This window comes from Delphinus delphis, chromosome 19, assembly GCF_949987515.2.
Source record: "Delphinus delphis chromosome 19, mDelDel1.2, whole genome shotgun sequence".
In the NCBI taxonomy this organism is placed as follows: Eukaryota; Metazoa; Chordata; class Mammalia; order Artiodactyla; family Delphinidae; genus Delphinus; species Delphinus delphis.
In genome coordinates this window covers 57,299,811-57,316,607 of record NC_082701.1, presented here as the reverse complement: position 1 = coordinate 57,316,607, position 16,797 = coordinate 57,299,811, and the positions used below count along the sequence as shown (strand labels likewise).

Genomic DNA, 16,797 nt, shown 5'->3' with positions numbered 1-16,797 from the left:
AATAAACTGACAGTTGGGTTCCTGTGTACATACTGGGAGAATCCTTTCATAATAAACTAGACACTCTGCAATAATAGTGTATGTATTCCATAATCTTTGAGTTTCTCATAAAAAAATAATTTACTAAAGAGTTCATAAAAGTAAAAATACAGGGATTAGACTAAAACTATCACCTTAACATTGCGGATGTATCCATCTTCCCACTTTCCGACCCAGTTAATTCCTTTAATCACTCAAGTCTGACTCTGGAGAGAGAAACTTTAACTCACATTGAGTTTCAGTGCAACCAGTCTTCATTTATTAGTTGACTTTAAAAAACTGTCGACTACTCACCTTCTGCATTGAGAACGTTTTTACCTTCTCACAGTTGCGGGAGTTACTGAAAGGGAGGTTTTTCGCTCTAGGTTTTACTGAGAATTTCTGACCCTCCTCGTTGATGCGGCTCCCGGTCCCGGAACACCTGCGGGAGTTTTCAGAAAGCTCTGCACGCGGCGCAGTCACTACAGTTCACTGTACTGAGGCAGCGAAACGAGGAGGACTGGCCTGCCACTGACCGGGCTGAATCCAAAGGTGAACTGTTCACAGTAGTATAAAAACTTGAACTTTCATCTCACTGGAGCTTTCAGGGCATGGATATTTTAAGATAGAATCACCCAGCACACCCACATTCAAGCACTACGAATCTTCTCATCATGAACACGCGGTGGACACTGGCTGTCTGTCACAGTTCTGTGAACTGTAACTTCGTTCTGGGCGCTAAAAAATAGTCACTTGCCAGGCTGTAGCTTCAGAACCCTGGGGTCTCAGCCCGCAGCATCCCGCCTCGGTTCACAGCTGACTTGGCCAAGTCACGTCACGCCGGGTGGGCCTCCACCTCCCACATGGTCTGCCCGCTCTGCAGGCCAGCACTCCGTCCTGCCCTTGTTCTGAACCGAGGCGGGACCGTGGGTTTTGTCTCCCGTTGCGGGATCTCTTCTCCAGGTGACGGCAGGTGAAGTAAAACAACTTGCACTGTGATGAGGAGGGGTGAGTGGTCAACAGCCGCCCCCTTTGGGTCCTGAGTGGAGCTGCACAGGTTACGCACAGGGCTCTGATCTGACGTGTTCTCAAGAACTAGTCATAGAAAAATACCAGCATCATCTCTTTGGGACTGTTGACAAATAATTAAAATCTAAAATGTTACTAGTACCTAAACAAAACTTTAAGCAAAAACCTTAAGTTACTGTTTTTCATTCACATTAAAACTTTTAAAGTATTTATAAAGTCGTACCAGCTTTCCGAGTAGTAGGGATTTGACCACTACACCTGATCTAAAGCTTACTTGGAGGACCTCAAGCATACGCAGGTGCGCAGTTCCCTTAGCTTCAGACAGGTGTCCGTCTGTGGCCCTGTCTTCGTTGCTTATTTAACTGTGTGGGCAACGTACTGAACCTGCATCCACATCTATAAAAAGGGGACTAGACACCAAGGTCCCCTCCACTGCAAAGGAGGCGCTTAGTCAGTGGTTGTCGGACACCTGCTGTCTTTAGAGGCTTGAGTACTTTTGCTTAAAAGCTCAGGTCTACTTAAGAGTCTATAAAGTGCTAGTTTTTATCTTTCTGAGAGACCTCTATCTCGGTGGCATTCCCCCAAAACCATTAGCATCCGTGTGCTACAGAAGGATGCTTCAATGCTATGTTAAAGTTGTATGAAAAAAAGTTTTTAATTCAACAAGCAATTATTATTGAAGGGTAAGACTGATCCTCTAGTACCATAATGGGTTTAAAATTCAGTCTTTTAAGTTATTTGCTTCTTGAGATTCAGTGAAATAAAAACACCTGACGAACTCTTGCCCACAAGGAATCAAAGTGAAAGTAAGCACAGGGTGGCACGAAGGGGAAAGGACTGGCTGCTCCCCACGAGAGCTCAGGTTATGCGGCACGAAGCAAACCTAAAACACTGAGGTTCTGCACAGACTGTAACCTTCTGACTCTCAACCAATGATAGCTATCAAACTAAAGGAAAGTGTAAGTTTTTCCTTTGAAACCTGAGACAGCGAAAGGCTCACATCACAAGTACTCTACTGTAGCTAGTGGACAGGGCGGTCAGATTTATTTCAGAACAAAAGCTTTGCTGGGCTGCATCAAATGCAGGAGAGGAGGAGTGCTTGGGTGTGGTTAATTACCAGTGTGCATAACAGTGAGGTATGCCTCAAATAAGCCTTTAAAACCTTAAAAACTGAACTATAACAATACCCATGCAGTACTATTTTTTCAGTGCTTCTAATTAAAAAAAAAAATTAAAGCCTGCACTGGAGATTTACAGTATGGCAGAATTTTGTTTCTCCTTTTGACCCTAATACGTTAGCGTACAGATTTTATGACAGGGTCTGTGTTAAAAATCTAAACATTTATCACAAGATTTTAAACATCACTGGGAATCTGAGTTTGGAGGAAACAAAATTGGATAAAAGTACAATGCCCGTGACAGCCAATATTGTATAACTGGGCTGTATGAGGTTGTTTAGAAGGCAAAGGTTAAAAAGACGAGATTTTTAAAAATTACCCCCCGAGTTGATGCGCTGATTTGAATATAAGTACACGAGATACTAGAGCGAGGGGAAACACTGCAAAAAGGTCATCTATTTACAGAAGAGTGATTTAAAGACATTATGATTTTCTTTACAAACAGATGTAAGAACAGGAATTACCCACTTTTTAAAAACTCTACATTCCAACCCTCCACTATTATTATGATCCACTGAACTGCCTGTATCAGGGCAGCCTTTTCCCCTCATTTGACTCTTGAAATAAACTTCCATCATTTCGTCGTCGTCTGTGGCCCAGGCTCTCCTGGAAAGTCTCTGGGCACAAGTCCTAGGAGGGCAGGCTTTTGGCCTGCACTTAAAACTGAGACCACCAGAAACTAGAGCCCCTCCCCCACCCAGGGGGCCCCGGGACCCCTTCCCGCAGGTCAGTCGCTGTCGGACAGCGTCTCATACTGCGCGGAGAGCAGCGGGGCCGGCTCCCGATCCCAGATCCTGCTCGGCTGGTGAGGGGCGGCGGGGCTGGCAGAGGCGGGCGCACAGGCGACGGGCGTACAGGCGACGGGCGCAGGGGGCGTGCTGCTGAGCATCCGCATGGTCAGGGGGTTGTAGGGGAACTGCGTCGAGCCTGCGGGAGGAGGAGGGTTAGGTTATGCGCGTTCCGCTTCTGCTCTGGACAGTGGACCCCCCTAGTGAGGCTGTAATATGGAAGCGGTGTTCGAAGCAGCGCTAACCGAGGCACTGACGTCGGCTGCTTTCGGACTCCGAGCAGCTCCTTACCTGTGGAGGAAGGCCTGTCCTCCCAGGCCCAGCCTGGCGTCTGCCTGTGGTAGTCCCCTTCCGAGTGCACAGAGGAGGCCGAGGAGGGCCGTTCAGCTCCCAAGTAGCCTTGCCCCGGGATAGGAGATTTCGACTTCCTGCTGTTTGACTTGCTGATCAGCTTTGGTTTGCAAACTCCTCCTAAAAGTGAAATAAGTTATTACTGCTGATATTTAGTAATTATGTTCTCAACTTTAAAATCTACCAAGATGCCGATGATTGTCTAATGCTAAGTGAAGGAAGCAAAGTGGTAGCATGAAGAATCCAAACCCTAGTGCCTAATGAAGTAAAGAAGTAACATTTAAAAGAAAGCCAGAATTTACTTACAGCAGCTAAAGTCAAAACGGGGTATGTCCTCATGCCATAAACTCAGAAACGTGTAATCAAGGAACTAGCATTTCTGGAACATCATTTCTTTCTTGGCCTTGGAGCACAGAAACTGCTTAAGGAAATGGAAGCTGGCTGACAAAAATCTTAAATCCTCATTTTTTCCTCCCCCACCAGTTTACAGAGGAGGAATAAAACTGTAGAACAGAAGCCCCTTCAGGGCACTACTGGACCTCAGCAGAGCCTGACAAGTCAAGGTGGCCCTTTCTGCTGCTCCAGGCTGTACAGCTGATGAACTCAGCAGGAGTTCACAGGAGTGGGAAGCCCCAAGTGGGCTCTAGAACAAAACGTGAAAAAGATCTCAGAAGAGATCAGAGTCCAGGTCACCAGCAAATGTTTTCCTCAGCCCTAGCAGAACAGTCTCACCCTGCCCCCAGTCCTTCGAGGTACAGAAAAAAAGGAACAGAAAGCAACTTTGACCCCTCCAACTATCTGGAAAAAGAAGAAATGCAAGTCCTTGGTGATAAGGAAAAGAATATAATAAAGAAATGGGCGGGGGAAGGGGCAGGGAACGTGATTCAAACACTGGAGAAAACTTCGGAATACATGAAGCCAGTTTAAGAAAAGCTCAAAGAATAGATAACCAAAATCAAAGAGGCGAAAGGGCTTAGGAAACAAAAGACAGAACAGCAAGGGTCAGAATAGACACGAGGGAAAGGGAATTATTAGTGCAAAGGAAAAATTTGAGAGACTCGCAGTAAAAGCAACAGAAAAAGATCAAGATGACTAAAATAATTAGAAGGTTAACAGATACAGAGGTCAAAACCTATCCAGCAAAAAGGTAACTTTCTGAAATGGAGGGCCCAAAAGAAAGAGAAAATAACTAAGAGGAACAGTTGGTAGAACATTTCCCTGAATGCAGATATCAACCTGAAGGGGCAACACCCTCCTGTGAGCAACAGGGTGAGGAGCACTAACACACTCATGATAAATTTACTGAAATCGAGGTAAAAAAAGGATTCTTTGGGCAGAGAGTCACCACCAAAAAAAGGTGGTGGTGGGGGAGACATTTGGTCTTATTTTTTATACAACAACGAATGCCAGAAAAAAGCCTAACTGTGTCTACGGGATATTTTGAGAAAAGTACGTGCTGAGTATCACAACCTGCCAAACTGCCGTCTCAAACATAAAGGCAGCAAGAAGACACTGTCGAGCACGCACCTCAGGATACAGCAGCCTTTTGGAGAAAACAGGGTGTGAAAACCTTACCAGAAAGAAACACCATAATAGAAAGATTATGTAACCAGGATAACTGTAACTGTGTAAGTCACCAATACTATAACCTTAAAACACACACACTTAAAATCAATAAAAATCAGAATGCTAGAGCAGAGATGGGAGACAGTGGCTCATCTTTTAGAGCAGGAAGTAAATTCATATTGTCCTAAAATTAACATATATATGTAAAAATAAATAACTAAAGCCCCTAATCTCTTTATCTTTTTAACCTTAGTGAGATCGTCTGTTTGACCATAACAGGAAAATAAACTAAACTTGAAATGTTACTGACCTTCAGGTAGTTTTTAAGGTATAAAGGATTAAGAAGAAAGCTTATATATACACACAGAAAGAGCAGAGTCCTGGTTCTTGTGTGCTTGCTTCTAACAGGATGCATACAATTACCTCATTCCAATAAGCTGTCCTTTTATGTAAACACCACCACTAGCTTTCTGGACGATGTGATCTGGTTTTTTTCCCTCTTTTCTGTGGCTTAAAATTCTTTTATACTGAGCCTGTCATTTTTATTACAATAGTAAGTTACTTTGATTCAAGAGCAGAATATGAAATTGCACTTGTATTACAATTGCAATGTATGTATACAGATAAGGACTAGATGCAAGCAAAAAGGGTGACTTTCTGGGTAAAAATTTTCATCCTTTTAAATTTCACATTACTAATATGTCTGAGCAGGTTAGAAAAAAGACTTGGTTTAAGTAACTAAAACCTTCAGAGGTGACTCAGCACATAAATGAAATCTTAGTGATCCGTTAGAACTTGGGGTATAAATTGGCTTTTTCTTGGGAAAGGTGGCAGAAGAGCACGGAAATGAGCCCTTTACCTGAATGAGGTGACGGGTCCCCTTCCTCTCTCCGGGCCTCACCGCTGGTCGCCACCGAGGTGCCGGCACCACCAGGCACCCCCCCCAGGGGCTGGGGCATGGCGACCCCGTGGTCCTCCACTTTGTCTTCAAAGCTCCCCATGAGCGCCTTCCGGATGATGTCCTCCAGCCCGAGGTTGCTGGCAGGGTCAGCAAAGGAATGACCTCGGGAGCTCACGGAGCCTGCAAAAGACGAGCAGGACGAGTCTGCCTGATTCCGAGGGCAGGTCGGGAGACAGGAGCCCCCCCAGGACACGCAGCACCTGGCAAGGTGCCCACAACACAGAGCCCACGTGGAGGCCGGCTAAGGCCAGCGAGCGTAGCTCACAGGCAATGTGGTTTTCTTTGTTAAATCAGGCACCCACTTGTGTGAGAGTTGCTCGAGGATGGCTTCCTTCTTTTTAGCTCTTTAATAGTTTTGACTCTCTTTCTTCATTTATCTTTTCAACAAGTACTCACTGAATCTCAACTCATTATTTACCGCCATTGACTCCCTCCCTCCCTGACTAAACGATGAGCTTTCCTGGAGCAGTTTCCTGTATGCAGTCGGTATTCGATACCTATTTGCTGGACTGACTGCTACTGTACCAGTTTCCTGTTGGCAAACAATGTCTTTTGAATCTTACCTGAGGTGGTGACTGCTGGCAGGTTAAAGATCTCAGTTCCTGGCTGAGCAGCTGCTGTATTTAAACAAACATTCAAGTTAATTGAGATGTGATAATCACATACATCGAAAGAGATAAAGTCTCAAAAAAAAAAATCCTACAATAAAATTAACCTTCTTATTTTCCATGATCTCAACTTTATTTTTCACCCATTAAGTGAAGATAAAGTGAAAGAAATTTTTTTTTTTTTAAGAAATCAGAAAGTAAGAAATCAAAACAGGAGGAGTACTATAATAATATAGCCCAGGAAGGAAAGGAACTTTTGCAGTGCTGGAGAAAACACACAGAGGGAAAAGCTGCCCTCAGAACAGGAACCCAGGCTCGCCAGGGAAGAGATGGTGACTCTAAGAAGACCCTGCAAATATCCGAGTTTGAGATTAGATCCGGGGGAAAGATGCCCCGTGAACGGCAAGAACAGGACCGCGTGTGTCCCTGCTGTGGTTACCTAGAAACTATTTTTGATCCCAGGATGAGATAAAGATTCTGCCTATTGGTTCTGTTTATTCCTGCTAACTGTGCACTTTGTCATTTGCTCAGTTTGAATGACAACAGCTGGGACAACCTGGGAGCTACTTGTAAAGCACTGTGCCAGAAATAGAAGGAATTTGGGAACATAAACGGTGTTTTCATCACATCTTCCAACTCGATGCTGAGACTTTGAAAGAGAAAGAACGTAGGAAGTAAAGTCGGTGGCTATAAACAAGCGGTGTCCCAGAGAAGAATGTGCAGACCCCAGAAGGGGGGCCCGTCCATGCAGATGGGGAGCACATATGAGCCCAGACGCTGACTTCTGGGATCAGGGAAAACTGTCCGGGCGGGAGGAGGAAGCTCCAGGAAGACTGCACAGCAGGGACCATGCGGTACAGGCTCCTCACGTACAGGTCAGGAAATGGTAGATGAACTGAACTTGAAACAGCACAGGGTGGTAGGGCCAGCCTGGTAGTTACCACAAAACCTGGGGAATAGGACTCATTCATTTCACAAATATTTACTGAGCGATTATTTGGCTGAATAATAAAATCACCTTCATATTGATCAAAAATGGTCATATGAAAAAAAAATGGTCACATGAAGACAATTTCATATTGTTCAACCAACGATAACACTAAGGTACTGGACTTAAAATGCACCCCTTCCTCCACCCGTGGAGCTCACAGGTCAGCGGGGTGCTCTCTGAGGCCATCAGGTCAGAATCACCTGGGGGGCTTAGTAAAGTGCCGGTTTCTGAGATTCCTGCAGCCCAGTAGGCACGTGTTTTAACAAGCCCTCCAGGTGACTGTGACGGGTAGTGACGCTTGAGGGCCCCTGGTGTAAGACAGATGGGCAGACTTACGAGAGGACATGGTAATTACTCAGAAATGAGGGAAAGGCAGACAGGCACTCAGGAGACGTTGAGGCTGACGGGACAGCACCTGGGAGAGCGAGTTGCGGAGCCTCGTGAGGGAACCGTGGAGCGGGGTGGCGGGGGGGGGGGGGCGGTGGGGAGGAACAGAGGCCTCTGTGTGGAGAGCCAGCGTGGGGAGTCGTTTTAGACATTTAAGGAGCCAGTAAGACGTTCAAGAAGCAATGAGGGCAGCAAAGAGCTTAGTAGAAAAAGCCGAACTCGAGGTACAAGTTTGGGAGTTTTCGGCACATAGTGCAAACCGCCAGAGTGGATGAAACGCCTCCGAGAATACGGTGCAAGAGGAGAGACTGAAAACCAGCACTCAAGAGCCAGGCACAGCAGGACGTAGCTTCTAAGGACACATAAGAAATGGTCAAAGAAGTAGAGAAAAGAACAGGAGAAAGCAGTCCCTGAAAGCCAAGAGGAGAAAGTATTTCCGGAAGAGGGAAGTGGGTCACTAATGTCAACGGCAGAGAGATCAGATAAAGTAAGTTTTAAAGCATGAAGTTTTTTGCACAGTAAAGGCACTGATGTCCTCGGTGGGAGCCCTGAGGTGAATTGAAGCTGTCTTGCTTGCCCAGGGCTTGGATTTCTCAGTTCTACTTCCTGGTGAGAACCCAATGTGCCTGGGGTCCCACGAGCCCACTGGTTCCTTAGTACAACCCCTTAATTGTCCCTTTCCACAATCAGAAATCCCAAACTAAAGCAAATTTTGTTAGTACTTGCCTTACGACATTAATAAAATTTACCTTCTGTTAAAGTTAGATACTTGTTTCATTATACATTTTCACAGGGTAGAGACCATCTGTCATTCTAAAAGCACCCAACAGAGCACCCTGCTCGATAAATGATTATTGAATTAATGAATGACCGGGCTACTGCCTAAGGACAATGGAAAACATTAGAAGAGAGAAGAAAACTATAAAGTAGGCTTCTTCAATTCATACATAGCATTTTCCTGTCAAGAAGAATTTCTTCGTGAAGAAGAAAGAAAGAATATCTGTAAGCCTGAGGGCAACTCTGGTCAGCCTTCTAAAGTATTTCTTTTGGACAATTTGTTGCCATTTAAAAAGTGAATCTAGTAATCAAGAGCTAGGATAACTACACAAGCAAGTGACACTGCTCCTCTTTTTTTCCCTGGGACATTTGGCCTTTATTAATCACGAAGTGTCACAGATCCAAACACACGTCCACCTGGCAGTTTAGAGCAGGTAGCCCAGAAGTAAAGCAGATTGTAGGAGGCCTGGATTCTACAGGGCATCCCACACAGCTTCTGCATCACTGGATACACGTGAGGAAAGGACCACGAGTAAGCCTGGGTGATGGCACGAGTGCTGAAAACAGCGGGCACGTGCATGTCCACCCTAAGGAAAGGCTTGGATGCCCCAGAGCTCTATCCCAGTGGACATTTGCCAGCGGCCTGGGTGAGGATGCCGAGTGCAGAACTACTGGAAGCATGGGCTCTGGCGCTGGAATTCCTGAGTCTGAACCACAGCCCAAGTCACTAGTTATGTAACTTGCAACAGCTAGGAAACCCGAGTCTCAGCTTCCTCATCTGCAAAGCGGAGATGATTCCAGCACGTGGTGTGCAGGGTTTAGTTATGAAGATTACAGGAGTCTGCATATTCCCGCTTAGAACGGAGCCTGGAGCACTGCAGTGCTGCACGTGGAGCTGCGGTGGCTGCTGCTCCTGGTGCCGGCACCGTCCTAGGTGGCGGGTCTAGCAGATTCGCACGCCACCCACAAAGACACCGGCAGGGCAGAAAAGGAGCCAGCACAGAGGGCCTCGTCCCATGCTTGGCGGGAGGGACACAGAAGGACAGCAAGGGGAGGCTCAAGGGCAGCTCATCTCGGGAGGCCTGGTATCTGTACCGACATTAAGTGCATTGGAACTTAACAGCACATAGGTTGTCAAAAAGACCCCCTTAAAATGATGAATGTGGTGTGGGTCCTACCACAGTACTCAGAACCTACTGAAAGGCTGAGCCGAATAAAGCGTTTTTCGTGAAGAACACCTGGGCCGGCAGGAGTGCTCGGAACCAGGCCCCCTGATGGACAGCCACTGGAACTGGGGTGCGTGTAAAGAAAAGACTGGAAGGGCACAACCTGTCCACAGACAGCTGAGACGGCCCGCACGGAGGAAGCGCAGACCAGGGCAGAAAACACTGGAGGGCTAATCCCACCCCACATGAGAAACAAACGTCCCAGACCCGGCACTTGTTCCAAGAGAACATGGAGGGCTGCGGAAAGAGGCAAGTGCTTGCTCCCTAACAGGAAACCCTCTCGTGCCCACAGACATTTGGGAAGCAGCTTCAGGATCTGCTGTGCTTGGACAGATGCCTGTAAGAGCCTTCGAACTCAAGGATTACACGAGAGGCAACACTGGAGATACCATTATTAATGCGAATTTTATTGGGGTTCATGAAAGAAATCCCACTTACCCATATCAGAGTCACCTCCACCAGAGGAGTTCAACTTACGAAAGATCTCCTGCTTCTTTGATTTAACCATGGGTGAGGTGTTTTCCAGCTTGGTGAAGAATGAAGGCAAGTAGCTTATACTCCCTGGTGATCGGGAATCATTCCTGTCAGGGACAGTTACGCGTGTTACCATCATGCACTCCCACCCCGCCCATGCTAGTACCAGTCCTAGAGTCCCTTCCCATCTGTTTGTGCTGACAGCCTAACGACAGTGTGTGACCAAAAGCCAGTGAGGACATCACATCTGAGGACACAAAGATGACATCAGAAAATGAGGACTGGAATAGAGAGACTCTAGAACCAAGATTCTTAACAAAGAGTGAATGGACGTTATGGGAACACTCGTCACAATTCTGTCTGTTCAACAGCACAGGCACTGATATATTTAGGGTTACTATGTAAGCTGGGAACTGTTTTACTAGCAGGATTACTTTGAAGCACAATAAAATTGTAACTACTAGCACACCTGCCTATAAAATAGCAAGCACTCACACCTAAGCAACAATTAGACTTGAACAGAATAGCTACAATGTAGAAAAAATTACCTATTTATTAGAATCTTTTCAAGCCTGCGACCAGTTGAGCTGAGTTTCGCATAAAGACTTCCTTTCATATTTCATTGGCAGCTTCCTATACTAACACATTTAGAAAAACAAGTTTCCTCTACCAGTGCAGGACTACCAGGATCTAACTAGTGCCAGAGACGGTAACAGAGAACATATGGAAAGGTGCTGATAATTTAATCTGGTCCATCACTCAAACATGAGAACACCTACTGTATCCAAGGAAGACAAAGAAGAATGACTAAGACGTGGTCTCCGTCCTCAGAAAACTCACAAGCTTAGGGGAAACATGTAAACGTATAATTAAATTTAACATCATTCCCTTTCCAAAAATGGATTTCGTCCTCATTTCCTTGAAAGGTACCAACCTCTATTTGGTGGCCTATTAATATATACAGTAAGTAAATAACTATGACACACTGTTAAGAAATGCACTAACGGTTTGGAGTGAGGCAGACCTTGGTCTAAAGCTGGACTCCCTCTCACTTTATTTGATCACCAGCAAATCAGAGCATCAGGGGAGGGTGTTCCACACCAAGAAAGCAGCACGAGTTCAGGTGAGGGAACTCGGGGCTCAGGGAGGGAAGCGTGAGGGTGGAGCGGCAGCAAGTGGGGTGAGGAGCGTGAGCCTGGCCACAGAGAGATTCCATGCCACGCTCGTGACCAAGCAAGTGCTGGAGTCCACTTGAGTTCTAGACAGATCACTGGTGCAAGTGGACCAGGCAGGGGCCAAGTCAAAGGCGTCTAAAAAACCAAATGGGAATAAGAATCCAATAATTCCTAGGGTTGGGTTAGGGTCAGAAACTGCGAAGAGAACACACGGCAAGCAGCCCAGCCCAGGGGCTCACTGTGACCCCCTTCCACTCACAGCCCAGACGCCGGGTGCCCAGCAAGCACTCAAGTGGGGTTCAGCAACCACACAGACAGAAAGATTTTAAAAAGATCTAGGACGACTTAACTTCGAGAAGAATAACGAATAATTATGTTCTATGACCTATTTAAATATTACAATGTTTTCATTAAAATCCACTGGCATTAGGTCACTAGGAAAACAGAAACAAAACGATCCGCCTGACACATGACCCGGAAGAGGAAAAACGCACTGACTTCAGGAAAACGAAAGGCATGCAGCGCGCGCACAGGCACCTCTGCTCCGCGGGCTCGGCTCCGCGCTGGGCCAGGAGCAGCACGCTGTCCTGTTTCTCGTGCACGACCGGAACCTGGGGTGGGGAGATGGGCTCGTAGGGCTCGCTAGAGACGTGACTCCTCTCTGGGGACTTTCCAGGCCTGATACTGGAACATACAAAACATTAGACAGTCTTCCCAGGGCTCACCTGCGGCTTACCCTGAACAGGAACTGGTTACCTCGTTACTTCAGTCATTTCAAGGACCAAAAGTTGGCAATACGTATCAGAAAAAAGTGGCCTCGTATACTCACTCTGTACCTAGTTATTTTGAAAAAGTCTGTTACTGTTGCTTCGTCCAGGCACACGGAGTCGCATGACAGACGGTGCTGGGGACGGGCCGCAGCCCGGGCTCTGTGGGGAGGTCACTGCCCAGCACCGGACCCCTCGTGCCCCTGGCCAGCTACTCCGCTGAGCCCTCCAGGGTCTTGTTGCTGATCTCGAGCCAGGACCTACCAGGTTACTTCCCCATTAAGTTAAAAGACAAAGGACTTGAGCGCCACACTGACACCTGCAATTTAATGTTCTTCCTCTGGACACCATGTTGTAAGGATGGTGTGAGATAAACACTGTTTGGGCCCAAAAAAGTTTTTGGTTTAGTAACTGTACATATTAAAAGCCCTCTGTGACCTTTAATATCTGCTTTTATTACTATTATAGATAAGTATAATTATATATGTATTACTTGTCATTTCTTTCCCCAATCTCACCCCATCCGATTCTTAGAGGTGGCCGTTCTTGACCATTTTTCTTTTAGTTCTTTGGTGGGCACCTCTAAATCATCTAAATAATCAATCTTATACCTTTCTTGATGTATCAGAACTTGAAACAGAATCTTATCAGTTTCCTTCCATGAAAGATGAAGAGCTTGACTACCTTCTCTATGTTGTTGCCCATTTTATTTTAATCTGTAGTTTGTCTGCTTTAACTATACACGTAGCATGCTCAGCCATTTTTATGTGATTTACAGCATTTACATTCTGTTCTAAACTCTAGAAAAACTCCTCTGTGTTTTGCTCATTGACTGAAAAATCAGTTAATGGTGTTTTACAACACTATGGATTTTGTAAACATTTTAAACTGTAAAACCAGGTAATCTGACTAAAACCAATGAAAGAAATGTAACGTTCCTCATTCAAATATACAGGTGTAGGGCTTCCCTGGTGGCGCAGTGGTTGGGAGTCCGCCTGCCGATGCAGGGGACACGGATTCGTGCCCCTGGTCCGGGAAGATCCCACATGCCGCGGAGCGGCTGGGCCCATGAGCCATGGGCACTGAGCCTGCGCGTCCAGAGCCTGTGCTCCGCAGCGGGAGAGGCCACAACAGTGAGAGGCCCGCGTTGCGCAAAAAAAAAAAAAAAAAAATGTACAGGTGTAGTGATGCAGAAATTACAAGTGAAAAATTCAAAAGGATTTTCTTTTCAAAAATGCCATTAACTGCTCAAAATCTATGTAGTACTTCGTATCAAGAATGTACCACGAATGACTCTGCTATAGCTTTCTGTTCTTCTTTGATAACAAGTTCTCTTCTTTGTTTTTTTGGTCTTTGTTAAAAGAGAATGGGTTTTCATCTTATCCTTAAGATCATCCCGCTTCTTGAAATGATTATGTCATTTGAGATTTGTTTCAAAACAACGCGGTCTGAGGGTAGGGCAAGTGGGGATGAAATGAAACAAACTGGTCCTGTGCTGACGATCTTGAAGGTGGGCGATGATGCACGGTGGCATCTTACTCTGTCCTCTCTACTTCTGTGTGTTCAAAAAGTCCCACAATAAAGTTGTGTTTTTTCCCCAAATGAGCACATTCAGCTTCTTAAGTAAGTTATTCTTCCTCCCTAAGTTCTCTGCCAACTTGGGGGGTCGGAAGGCAGACTGGAGGACCACCTCTGCTGCAAATTGAATTGTGGCTTCCGCTGCTCTGGGTCATCTACCCCGCTGTGTGTCTTCCAGATCTTTGCAGAATCTCTGACCTGACACCCCAGTCTTGTTCTCAGTATTTTTATGAACTTCATGAACGTTCATGCTGCTCTATATCAATTCACATGCCCCAACACTTAGTCTACTACCTTGAACGAACAGCCCTGCGTCCATTTTTTAAACTTCCAAATGCAGAGCACTGGGGGAGAAGACACGCTCTTTACCAAGTAGCCCTGCATATAAACGTGTTTCCTCTCGTGGTGCCTCTCTTGGCCTCACTTTCATTATTTAATGTCAGCTTCCTAAACATCTGAACATTCTTAGGATTCTGAAGAACCAGGCCAAGTGTCCCAACATTACCACCAAACCACACATTCTTCCTGTCTTTGCAAACCCACAGAGTAGAGCAATCAACTTGTGAATACATAACAAAAAGGTATAGGACCAAACTGCCCAGTAGACATTCCAAGAATAATATACAGAGGAAAAACCCTCATTTACACTTTCCAGGGAATGAAGGTAAAATAACTTTAGGTATAAGAAATGAATCTCCTAACTTGGAAATACAAACTGTTTTACTGTTGGGAAATTTACATATGGCTTAAAATAAAGACCATACCTTCCCCTGGATTTGTCCACAAGATTTTCTGGAGAGACCCTTGAACCTGGTCTTTGATGGTGAAGAGACTGAGACTGGGATTCTGGGCTATAACGGTTTGATGTTTTAGTCCTCACGGGTGTAGACACCAAAGCAGACGGTGAATTTTGGAATGTAGAAGTGGGAGGCTGCTGGGGAGGCTGTGACGGAACTTGATTTCTAGCAAAATCTTGTGTGATAATTTGCTGTGCGTGAGAGAAGAAGGAATTAGTTAGAGCCATTGAGTACTTTCAAGAAAGTGTAGCGTAAAAAATCTAGACAACTTTATTGTGATTCTACGTGAAATGTGCCTCCTACATGATCTTTCTTTTAAAAAAAAAAAACTAGTAAGAAGAGTGAGAAACTTACACAGATGTGATCAGCAAGTGTGATGAGTCGGTGTGTCCTGGGCACCTGCCCCACCCCCTCGGCCTGTGAAGATGGGGGCGGCGGCGGCTGCGGGGAGGGCGACTCCGGCTGCGGCCGATAGTGGTGCAGCGGTCCTTCGTACTGCCTGCAGGCTTCGTCTAATGGGGACAGACAGATGTCTTACTCCAGGGATGCCCGCCTTTCACTCATGAGCAAAGATTAAACATAACGCAGAGAAACACATGGAAGGGAATTCATATCTTAATTTTGAAGAAAAAATATTTATTCACTGAGAGACATCAGAAGACTAGCAAACAAAACTAATATCAACTACTTTCATTAAAATATACACAAAAAAGTCATCAGTAATGGCCTTAAAAACCGTTTTCCATTAGAGCAGTTTTAAAAGTTTTACATGTTTCTAGACTCATACAAGACTACTCTCAAACAAAACGGGCTATTTCTTAACGTGCTCTGGACAGGCAAGGAGAAGGAAGTGTGAAAACACGCAAAGACCCACTTTCTGCCTGGCTCGCCTTCACGACCTCCGGCTGGTAGGCCTGCAGCCTCTCGGGGGGCGGCGCGGGGGAGCTGGCAGGGCTTATCACCTCAATGGCATCGCCAGGTGTTTCATACCGGTGAGAAGATACTTGAAGAAAAGAAAAGAATCTATTTTAAAACTAATCCTATAAAAAGACTCGGAAGTCCAAGCTCTTCAAACCTATTTGCAAATTTTCGGTTTTTACTCTGAGAAATGTTCAATGGCACCTCAGGTCAATGGAAAACCAAAAAAAAACACAACGAGGTCAATGCATGGTGTCAAAGGTCAGTAGGCGCTTCCTCGGACTCCTAATCCTGGCAGGGTACGGAGTTTCCTGAAAGTCTGTGGGCTCTAAGACCTTTAGGTGAGGCAGAACAGAAACAGAGCTTGACGTTCTCCTGGGGGCTGGAAAAGAAAATCACCAGGAAACTCATCAGAAGGGATTAAACCAACGAGAGAGTAGATGTCAACAGTCCACTGTTTCCAGTCGTTTCCATTCTGTGGGACAGTCAGCTCTTCTTTACCAGGACGACTTTAAAGCTGTAGATTAAGTAACATCACATAATGATTTTCTCAAGTCACTGAGTACTGCTGACAAAAATTTCTCCCACTTTTTAGCACCACGTTACACTGTGAAGATAAACAAATGGTAGGGAATGTCTGCAGGGAAGCAAATTCACTCCGTTGGGTTAGCAGAAAGGGAGGATGCACATGCCAGGGAAGGGCCCTTCTATAATGCGGTTCCCAAGGAAACCGGGGGTCTATGCAGTAGGGGTCCAGGTACTTTTCTCAGTCCTGCCATGGCCTGAGAGCCAAGAACGGGGCCGTCAGGGGGCTGTGACCTCCTGCTCAGGAACCTTCTGACTCGCGAGCGCTGTGTGCACCTTTGGGTGCACTGAAGCACCTGAGGAAACGGTCAGAGGCCCAAAGGGTGTATGACCCTGGCCAGAGCAGCAAGCGTGGTCAGGCGGTGATGGGTCCTGAACACAGGCAGAAGGTGGGAATGAACTCTGCTACTAGACCACCACCCACTCCTCCAACCTCATCTCAACAGCCCTCTCCTGCCCCCCACCAGGCCACAGAAGCTGCAGTAACCTGGGTCTAGTATGCTCAGGACAGAAACCTGTTAACTGGGGTGGAAATTATCTTTGGAGAACTAAAATAAGTCACTATATTCAAAGTAACTGATACTACTTTGCAGTGGGTATTCATCGCTTTTCATGTGCCAGCA

At 45.9% G+C, this 16,797-nt stretch overlaps 1 protein-coding gene across 3 annotated transcripts in view; it reads right to left on the bottom strand.

Moving 5' to 3' along the window:
* Positions 1–78: 78 nt before the first annotated feature.
* The window catches only part of NCOR1 (nuclear receptor corepressor 1), a 144,944-nt gene continuing 128,225 nt past the window's right edge, over positions 79–16,797 (bottom strand). For all 3 annotated transcript variants that reach the window (XM_059997383.1, XM_059997381.1, XM_059997382.1), the window contains 9 exons: positions 15,546–15,674; positions 15,026–15,183; positions 14,639–14,862; positions 12,067–12,213; positions 10,319–10,461; positions 6,455–6,508; positions 5,790–6,011; positions 3,305–3,484; positions 79–3,152 (listed from right to left, as the gene is read on the bottom strand). In XM_059997383.1, the coding sequence (XP_059853366.1) occupies positions 2,953–3,152; positions 3,305–3,484; positions 5,790–6,011; positions 6,455–6,508; positions 10,319–10,461; positions 12,067–12,213; positions 14,639–14,862; positions 15,026–15,183; positions 15,546–15,674 (1,457 nt within the window). In that variant the 3' untranslated portion in view covers positions 79–2,952. The remainder of the gene's footprint in view (positions 3,153–3,304; positions 3,485–5,789; positions 6,012–6,454; positions 6,509–10,318; positions 10,462–12,066; positions 12,214–14,638; positions 14,863–15,025; positions 15,184–15,545; positions 15,675–16,797) is intronic.